Source organism: Aegilops tauschii, chromosome 6 (assembly GCF_002575655.3).
Source record: "Aegilops tauschii subsp. strangulata cultivar AL8/78 chromosome 6, Aet v6.0, whole genome shotgun sequence".
Lineage (NCBI taxonomy): Eukaryota > Viridiplantae > Streptophyta > Magnoliopsida > Poales > Poaceae > Aegilops > Aegilops tauschii.
In genome coordinates this window covers 46,807,901-46,818,528 of record NC_053040.3, presented here as the reverse complement: position 1 = coordinate 46,818,528, position 10,628 = coordinate 46,807,901, and the positions used below count along the sequence as shown (strand labels likewise).

The 10,628-nt window shown below is 43.9% G+C and overlaps 1 protein-coding gene across 1 annotated transcript; it reads left to right on the top strand.

Moving 5' to 3' along the window:
• Positions 1–1,885: 1,885 nt before the first annotated feature.
• On the top strand, positions 1,886–2,733 carry LOC109734767 (uncharacterized). Its single transcript, XM_020293955.1, has 2 exons — positions 1,886–2,169; positions 2,652–2,733. The coding sequence occupies exons 1-2, from the start codon at positions 1,886–1,888 to the stop codon at positions 2,731–2,733; spliced, it is 366 nt and encodes a 121-aa protein (XP_020149544.1).
• Positions 2,734–10,628: the final 7,895 nt, after the last annotated feature.

Genomic DNA, 10,628 nt, shown 5'->3' with positions numbered 1-10,628 from the left:
TTTACAGAAGAGGAATGCAAAAAGGTCAAAACTGAAAATTAAAGGGGAGTTAATGGAAATTATGTTACCAAGAATGAAGGACAATCAATAAAGGCTTATGTTACTAAAGAAAAAGGAACCAAAAAAGAAGGTGTACTTTGACTACAGCAATTCCCACGAACTAACCATAGATCATTAAATAATAATTCTCTAAAAAATTATAATCCACACACCATTTTACGTGTGCAGTTCTCCAAAGTCTTACCAGGAAGTTCACTATATGTGTGCAGGAAGTACAGTACATGCTCAAAATGAAGCACAAGAGAAGCACTTTGGCGCAGTGCACAACGCAGAATTAGTGCACCTGATGCAGTCCGCAGCGTTGGCATAACCAGTCACAACTTTGGCACAAAGAAGGATGCACGCAGTGCAAAATGTGTACACCTGTAGCACAGGACTATGATGAATGCAGTGCACATAGAGGCAACAAAGCAGTGCACACCCGTACACTAGAAAAAATGATACGTAAGAGGGAAAAACAATAAAGAAAAATGCTACCCATGTAGTGCAGAAAAATGTAGCGCAAACATGTGTAGTACGGAATGCGTGCACATGCAGTACAGAACCCAGATCAATGCAGTGCACGGATGTTTTGCTAAGAAGTGCACGCCCCTACATTGAAAAAAAATACTTAAGAGAGAAAATACAAAGAAAAAATTGAGCACCGCAGGTGCACCCGGCCCCAGCCAGTCTCATAGTAGGTCTGCGCCCACAGAAAGCGAGTCGTTCTGAGTCACAATGCATGGGGCCGGGCACACATGGGCCCACAGGTCATGGAGCATAGAGCAGCGAGGCCGTGTATAAGCGCCCAAATAAGTAACCAGAGGAGTTCGATACGGCTGCCTCGCCAGCGCTTATAAACAGGTCGGGCGCGCCTTCCGCGGGTGAGGTGGGACTAAACATTAGGCTGCACACAACGCACCGTGAACCAGCCGCGCTCACAGGCCGACTTGGGCCCAATGCGTCTTCACTCCCCGAACACAGGCCCAACAAGGCCCACTAAGAAAAAACAATAAGTTCACAAATAAAACATCAAAGAAAAATGAGAATTTTTTTTTAAAATGAATAAAAAAAACAACAACAACAACAAAAATGTGCGTGGGCACTGCCAGAAACTACAGCTCGCTATTAATAAATAAAACGCAGGAAGCCCGAAGTCAACATACAAATGCAGTCCGCGACGTACAACAATGCAGTTCTCCACGTGGAAGCATGAAGTATTCTTTTTTCTGAAATGCAGTTCTCTTTATGGCTAAAATGAAGAATGCAGCCCTGTTAGTTAAGCAAAGCAGTCCGACACCCCTACCCACACTACCCTCCATCCACACAAAAGTTGCATTACCATCAAAAAAAGAGAAAAAAAGAAAGAACTCCATCAAAAAACTAAATGTCCGTACATCTATATGAATCCTAATCCGATATAATTCAGTGTACAAAGAATAAATTTTACTTCTATGCAGTACACTATGTGGACATACGCAGTTCTGTTCTTATAGCAAAGAAGTGCACTTACTAGGAAAATTCACCGAAAACACAATCATCACATTTTCTGACAGTTGCATGCATACCTAAACTAGTCATGAAAAAAGAGGCGACGACGTTCCGGATTTCCAACGCACTAACAGAACCTCCTCATAGCAGAACCTCTCTGTAGTTTCCACGTAACTAAAAATAGAGCCCCACCACGCTACCACCCCGCTCCACCTCTCCCACGTCCTATCAAGGAGAGCAGAGGAGAAAACACAACTGCTTCGTCCCCCCAAAAACCCCATTGCATCTTCTTCTCCACACTTCCTTTCACTAACCACTTCTCTCCCGAACAAGCACGAGAGAGCAGAGGAGAATCATGGCGGATGCACCTCTGTACAAGCAGCACCGCAGGTACACCAGGGAGCTCCACGACGTTGACCTCCACGGCAACCACAAGCTCCACGTCATTTGCACAAGCAAGGGTGAAGACGTGGACAAGATGTTGTCCACGCTCAGGAGGAAGCTCGGCGGAATGCCCATCAAACTAGTCGGCGTTGATGTCGAGTACACGCACTACGTGAAGCCACAGCGGGCGGCAGTGCTCCAGCTATGCCTAGAAAAAGAATGCCTTGTCTACCACATCGCTGCAGCTAAAGACAGGTCAGAATAACTATCAATCTGTACTATTGCTTGTCAATATTGATTTTAAATTTTATTCACTACAATTGCCAATATTTAAACTTTGGTTCTCATTTTTGAAAAGCATGGCATATGAATTCATTGACAGTTTTCATCTGGCTCCATGTATGTCACTCATGTGTTCAATTCTTGAATTATATGATCTAGCAATACACGCAGTTTTATTTTGTTTTACCAAATACAAACTATTTGACTGAACAATAGAAAACTGCAACATTACTATACAAAACATGTATGAAATTCAGTTCAAGAATACAATCATGCACAAAACATGCATTGTTTATGCAATATATTATCAAGTTTACTAGTTATGCCAAGTATTAGCAACTACGCAATGCAACAGATTCAGATATTCATATTGCAGTTCAGTTTCAGAAAAAACAAAAAAACATTGGTAGTTCTAAGAAAATAAACTATATTCACTCTATACAAACATCTAGCAGGCCAATGGAACTAGACAAATTCCTCATGAATGGTGAGTACACCTTCGTGGATTCGCCATTGAAGGAGACAAAAGCCAGCTGAAGCTATCTGGTTTGGAGATCAACTCCCACAACTACATTGATATTCATGTGGAATGGAGAGACCCATACAATAAAAAGAAGTTGCCGGCAGGATGATAGACATTCACTACCATGACATGAAGAAAAAATTAACCGCAAGGAGGACCATACTCTGTGGGGATTTTGCCCACTGCAAGAAAAGCTTATCAAGTATGTAGCAATAGATGCATTCGCAATATATGAGTCATGGAGAATCATCTACGATGTCATCATGGGACTGGACAGGGCAAAAAGAGACAAAGAAGCAAAGCAGAAGAAGAACAAGGCTGTAATCCAATACAGCAACTAGAAATAATTCAGGGCTATGTTTTAGTTTCACTTTACTTTATCCGTTGTGTTGTTCTTTGTTTCATGTATGCAAGCTTTTGATTATGTCCGTTGCTTCATATCGAACATTTCTTTTGTAAAAACAATGTCGTTTTAGAATTATCATTAAATTTTCTTTCTGTTGTTTGCTTATGTATCGTCAGTTTGCTTGTGATCAATTGCTTTCGCTGAAATTAGTTTGTGTTAGAACAAGTATCCAGAAAACTTTGAAAAATTTAATGTGTGATACCAAAACATACTATTCACATACAAAACATATTCAAAAACAATGTTAAAAATTAAGTAATCTGACTACAACTCATACCTAAAAAGGAAGATTAATGCAGTTCACAATGGTGAAAAATAAGCATTACACATTTGTACACATGTAGTCCACAAAAAGTAATTATAGAAAAAGAACATTAATATTTATAAAAAATATAATCCGCATACCATTATAAAGAAACGTGAATACAGTTCACCTAACAAATATAAGGCAGTTCACAAAGTGTATACATGAAGTGCAGTACATGCATAAATGCAGAACGAGAGGGGCTGCAGCAACTTTTGTTCAGTGCACAACACACAGACTTGGTACGTGCAGTGCAGTACTCAATGTTGGTGCAAGCAGTACAAATGACATCATTTGTACTACCACGAAATATATATACTCCAAAAGAAAAAAATGCTTCAGATAAGGAAAAAATTAACCACCCAGCTGCAACCAGGCCCCAGCCAGTCCCGTAATAGGTCTCTAAAAATGTGTGCAGTTCTCCAAAGTCTTACCAGAAAGTTCACTATATGTGTGGATGAAGTGCAGTACATGCTCAAAATGAAGCACAAGAGAAGCACTTTCGCGCAGTGCACAAAAGCAGAATTAGTGCACCTGATGTAGTCCTTAAATGTAAGCCATGCAGTCCGCAGCGTTGGCATAACCAGTCACAACTTTGGCACAAAGAAGGATGCACGCAGTGCAAAATGTGTACACCTGCAGCACAGGACTATGACGAATGCAGTGCACATAGAGGCAACAAAGCAGTGCACACCCGTACACTAGAAAAAATGATACGTAAGAGGGAAAAACAATAAAGAAAGATGCTACCCATGTAGTGCACAAAAATGTAGCGCAAACATGTGTAGTACGGAATGCGTGCACATGCAGTACAGAACCCTGATCAATGCAGTACACAGATGTTTTGCTAAGCAGTGCACGTCCCTACATGGAAGAAAATACTTAAGAGAGAAAATACAAAGAAAAAATATTGACCACCACAGGTGCACCCAGCCCTAGCCAGTCTCATAGTAGGTCTGTGCCCACCATAGGCGAGCCGTTCTGAGCCACAATGCATGGGGCCGGGCACACATGGGCCCATAGGTCAGAAAGCATAGAGCAGCGAGCGCCGTGTATAAGCGCCGAAAGAAGTAACCAGAGGTGTTCGATATGGCGGCCTCGCCAGTGCTAATAAACAGGTCAGGTGCGCCTTCCGCGGGCGAGGTGGGACTAAACATTAGGCCGCACACAACGCACCGGGAACCAGCCGTGCTCATAGGCCGACTTGGGCCCAATGCGCCTTCACTCCCCGAACACAGGCCTAACAAATTCTCACAGCCCAAAAACAAACAAAGCCCAACGACGCACAACTAGCAAGTAACTCCAGTACCCGCTCACCTAAAAAATGCAGTCCGCTATGCAGTCCGGTATGGGACGAAAGATGTGCTGTCAATAAAGCATTGCAGTTCGCTTAGACGAATATTTTTTCCAGCCAATCAAAAACACTAGCACTGTGAATATTTTCACTTGGCTACAACGGCACAATCCCACGTCGCATCCTGGCTTGGTTGACATGCGCATGGGGTGTGACAGGGAGGCGACGGGGTGTGACGGACTCGCCTGCGCATGTGGCGTAGCGGCACGCCGCGTCGCCGCCTGCTCCGGCTCATTCCAGACTCGGCCTCGCATGGGTGTGGGGAGGGGGGTCATGACTCCCCCTCCCACCCCCCGCTCGGCCTCGCAGGGGTGTGGGGAGGGGGGTCATGACTCCCCCTCCCACCCCCTGCGAGGCCTCGCGCTAACGCACGCAGTGCGTTTGGTTGACAGGCGTAGTGCGGACATTCTGTTTTTCCAACAATAGGATGCACGCAACCCCAGAGCCACACCCCTAAGATAGACAAGGAGGCGACGGCGTGTGACGGACTCGCCTGCGCATGCGGCGCCGCGGCACGCCGCGTCACCGCCTGCTCCGGCTTGTTCCAGGCTCGGCCTCGCAGGGGGTGGGGAGGGGGGTCACGACTCCCCTCCCCACCCACCTTCTCGGCCTCGCGCTAACGCATGCAGTGCGCTTGGTTGACGGGCGCAGTGCGGACATGCTGTTTTTTCAACAATAGGACGCACGCAACCCCAGAACCACACCCCTAAGATAGACAGGGAGGCGACGGGGTGTGACGGACTCGCCTGCGCATGCGGCGCCGCGGCACGCCGCGTCGCGGCCTACGCCGGCTCGTTCCAGGCTCGGCCTTGCAGGGGGTGGGGAGGGGGGTCACGACCCCCCTCCCACCCCCCTGCTCGGCCTCGCGCAAACGCACGCAGTACGCTTGGTTGACAGGCGCAGTGTGGACATTCTGTTTTTCCAACAATAGGACGCACGCAACCCTTGAGCGACAACCTAAGATAGACAGGGAGGCAAACGGGTGTGACGGATTCGACTGCGCAAGCGGCGCCACGGCACGCCGCGTCGCCGCCTGCGCCGGCTCGTTCCAGGCACGGCCTCGTAGGGGGGTGGGGAGGGGGGTCACGACCCCCCTCCCACCCCCCTGCTCGGCCTCGCGCTAACGCATGCAGTGCGCTTGGTTGACAAGCGCAGTGCGGACATTCTATTTTTTCAACAATAGGATGCACGCAACCCCAGAGCCACACCCCTAAGATAAACAGGGAGGCGACGGGGCGTGACGGACTCGACTGCGCATGCGGCACTGCGGCACGCCTTGTCGCCGCCTGCTCCGACTCGTTCCAAGCTCGGCCTCGCAGGGGGTGGGGAGGGGGGCTCACGACCCACCTCCCACCCCCCTGCTCGGCCTCGCGCTAACGCATGCAGTGCGCTTGGTTGACAGGCGAAGTGCGGACATTCTGTTTTTCCGACAATAGGACGCACGCAACCCTAGAGCCACACCCCTAAGATAGACAGGGAGGCGACGGGGTGTACTGACTCGCCTGCTCCGGCTCGTTCCAGGCTCGGCCTCGCATGGGGGTGGGGAGGGAGGTCACAACCCCCCTCCCATCCCCCTGCTTGGCCTCACGCTAACGCACGCAATGCGTTAAGTACGGGGAATACAAGAGCAATACAAAATCTATAGACAACTAAAAAAATGGGGGGGCAACCCCCCCTACCTTACCGTACAAACAATAAAAAAACCAACTGCAGGACGCATCTTTAGGCAAAAAGCAGTGCATTTGGTTAGGCAAAAGCAGTGCATTTGGTTAGGCAAAGCAGTGCAATATCATAAAGCAATGCAGTTCCTGGATACACACATGAATACAGGGTCTGCAGCAAAAGTGCAGCAAAAAAACAGGTGCAGCACAAACTTGTAGACAAAATGTAGTGTTTTTCGTTGGACGAAGAAGTTCGGCATCACATGCAATGTAGTTTATGGGACACATACGATACATATAAGCGTGACAAATGCCAGTTCACACTGAACGTGGTCGTCAACAAAATAAAAATATACACATATCTATATATACTATATGAGTTATTTATATAAAATACACATACAGATACAAATTCGTCCATATACACTGTTGCAAAAAAGCAGACGAAAACACAACAACAGAAAACAAAAGTCTTTTCATACATTATCTACCTTAGAAAGCACACAGTACACAACATGAACCCTAGTTCTTGTCCATACACAGGCTTTTACCAAGTAGAAACAATGCCAAAATGACTCTTACTGCGTCTGCGATTGCAATAGGGAAGTAAGCCCGAGGTCCGCAATCAGATCTCATAGCTCAAGCGGCATGTCTTCATAACACAAGATGTTCGAAGGATTGAACAGCAGCTGGAACATGTACTCCGCCTTCCAATCTTCAACAGCGGGCTGAAAAAGAAAATTAAAAAATGCAGACGGTGATTAAATAAAAGGTTGTCATAAAGAACAAAAAGTGAAAAAGTAAAATAATAAAAAAAAGTAACAAGAAAAATAAGAAAACAGAGAAGGTGTTACGTCGGATTTGATAATTTTCTCAACTAGACGTTGGTCGTCATACAACTGCGTCAACCTCAGAACATAGATTCCGCACTCGTTTGCTCCCTGTGCTGGCACGACCGGGTAAGAGGGCTTCCCTGCCAATTTAACCCGGTCAGAGTGGTTCTTAGATTTATACATTTTTTCACCATAAATCGCCTTCAGCAACTGAGTCATCCTCCTCACCTGGCAAAAACAAGGAAGCACAAGGTAAAAATAACACACACCACAGATCAAATTACTATTTAGACGAACCAAAAAATACAAAAGTTGTTCTCAACGTTTAGACAGTCCCTCTTTCAAACGCACGTGAGGTCATTTCCTTTTATCTCCTTTTTTACACAGATTATGGGGGTGTGGGAAAATGCAGTTCTGTCACGCATGTGTTGCAGTGCACTACCTAAACAAGTGTGGTTCTATGTGTGCTAACATTGCATGTGCAGTTTATTAAAAAAATGCAGTAGGAGAAACACAAAAAAGCTTTGCACTTGGCAAGAAAAAATGACATACCACTTCAGTGCAATCTGAGTGGTAGTCAGTCCTGCGCCACTTTGTCATGACATCAGGATGGCCAGTGTACTTCCTAGTGTCATGGATATCAAATGTCTGGCGATGCTGGTTCATCGTGTATAAGGAATAATGACCATCCTTGGAGCGCGGCATCATAATCTGTTCACATCAACAAAACAAAAAATGAAATGAAAAGTTATTTCGACACATAGCACTAGGATCACTGTTTCCAAAAATAACTATAAAAATAAATGCAGCAAACCAGAAAAATAAATGACGGAAAACAATGAACTTACCAGTTTTGCATCCAACAGGTTTACGTCATCACTCACAAAAACCTTGAACTGGTTAACTGCATCTTGTAAAACAAACGGGCTATGCACAACTGGCAGCACAGGTTTTAAATCATCATCTCTCGTCCCAAATGTTTCCATTTGAAGAACATACTGCACAGAAAAAAGAACAAAAAAAGGACATGAAAAAGAGAATAAACAATGCATGCAGGCATGGACATCAAAAAAACCAGTACAATAGAAAAAAATGACAGCACACGTTTACCGTGATAAATAAAGGTGAAAGTAGCACACGTTCACCAGAATGATAAACTAAACCCATTTCAGAGTCTTTCTTCGAGTACTTGATGACAAAATCCATGAGATACGAGTCCATTAAAGCTCCTTTGCCAAATGTATTATAGATATAGTCAACAGTGTAAGTATCAAGATCACCAAAAGGACTATTCACCATAAAGAACGCATTCCTACAGTAAACATACACAGATGGGATCAATAAAATTAAAATTAAAAACAAAACACACACAAAGGATTAAGGGCACACACATAAAACTTACTCGTGGTATTTGGTTACAAAATCTTTGCTGAGAACAAGATCCTTTATTTTCCTCGCCTCATCAATATATTTGAACCTCAGAGGCTTCAATTTCTCTATAGAGCATCTCAACTTGAAAGCCCTCTCACCTGCCCTCTTGTTCGAAAATATTTCAACGTCATCCACAGGAGGACGATTAATTGCTGCACTCCTAGTCCTAGTGATGCGAGGACACGGCGTAACAAAACCATCATCAACAACATCAAATACATCGCGTGGAGAGCTAGGTCGAGAAACACTTCCACCATCAGGTCTAGATGCCACAACTGTGTTCAAACCATCTCCAGCAAAAGAACCAGAATTATCTGGAGAGATTTGAATGGCACAATCCTCCATAACCACCTCAGAACCCTGGGACTCGAACAATGACGTACAGCCTTCATGAAGCCCCCCATGAAAACCTAAAAACGTGTAGAAAAAACATGGAAACACTCAGCACAAAAAACAAAACCAAAAAACATGTATTACATCTCATTAATATAAATAATGCAGTTCACTAAAGAATAGAATGCAGCACAATTGTCTACATCAATGCAGTCCACTTGTCTACAGCAATGCAGAACAAAATGTATACAAAAATGCAGCCCACTTGTATACAACAATGCAGCCCACTTATAAAGAACAATGCAGCTCACTTGCCCAACAAATAAAATGCATCTCACTAACACAACAAATAAATATACACATCCATTCTAAATCACGAACTTAACTAAACAAACTAGTAAAAAAAGCCCGTAAGAACCGGAAGCAAGCAGTAGACAAAAAATAAATAAAGGAAGGATAATGAAGTTCACTAAAACAACCTTTATCTGCAAAAAATAAAAGTGATGTTAAATCAAGGGAACACTTTCTTGATGTGAGCCAACTATAGAGCATGGCCTTTCTGACGTAGCCAATGTGCTCCACCCCAAACTGAGCAACTCGAACACCATCCCAAGTCTGCAAGAATTGAAACATGTAGAATCGACAATCATGCCTGCAATAAAAGAATAAAAAACATCAGGTTCACAAAATGAAATAAAAAAACATGAGTAGTATGGTGGAGAGGGGCTGTACGGAACACACCCATTTCGCTGCATTGGGACAATGACATGTTTCAACACAAATACATCAAGTGTAGGAGGATTTAGCGGCTCATCAGAACTTGAGCTTCCTTCTTTCCATGCACCCTTGATATTTTTAACCATCCTCCTAAAAACCCTGATCGCATCAGGGCTGCCAGGTTTATTGAGCGAGTCAAGAAATTCAAACGGCCTTTCTTTCACATTTAACGTAACTACACAATAATGACCAACGCCATCCCTCATCTCTGGCGGATCAAAAGTTGCAAAAATGACCTGTTCTAAGAACGAAAAAATAAAGAAAATTATTATAAGAAGAAGAAACAGAACACTATAAAAACAAACACGCAAAAAATAGTTTTCGACACATAAAAACGTTACTCACCATATCCTTTTTATCAACACGCTCCTCGGCTTTTGAGGAGAACATCATTTTAACACTCCTGCCTACAGTACCACCATTCCAAATATTTGTGTGCCAAAACAAAACCAAAAATCAAATAGTGCTCAAGCAAACAGGTTGTCGCACGAAATCAGAAAAGAAAATCAAAAAATAAAACAAAAATTTCTGCATTCTTCCACAAATATGGTACGGGACAACCATTGTCGGAGATCCCTTAAACTTATCTACCAGCAAAGAAACCCCAAGATCTAAAAGGCTTGTAGTGAGCATCCCTTTATCCCAAAAGGATTGACCAACTTCACCAATGGTAATATCAGCCATCTCAGTTTTAAAAGCAATCATGTGCCTGATTTTTTCATGAAAAAATTGAAACATAAGATACAAAAAAAATAACAACAAAGAAAAAGGGCTAAATACCAAAATTAGAAAATACATATGAAAAAAACA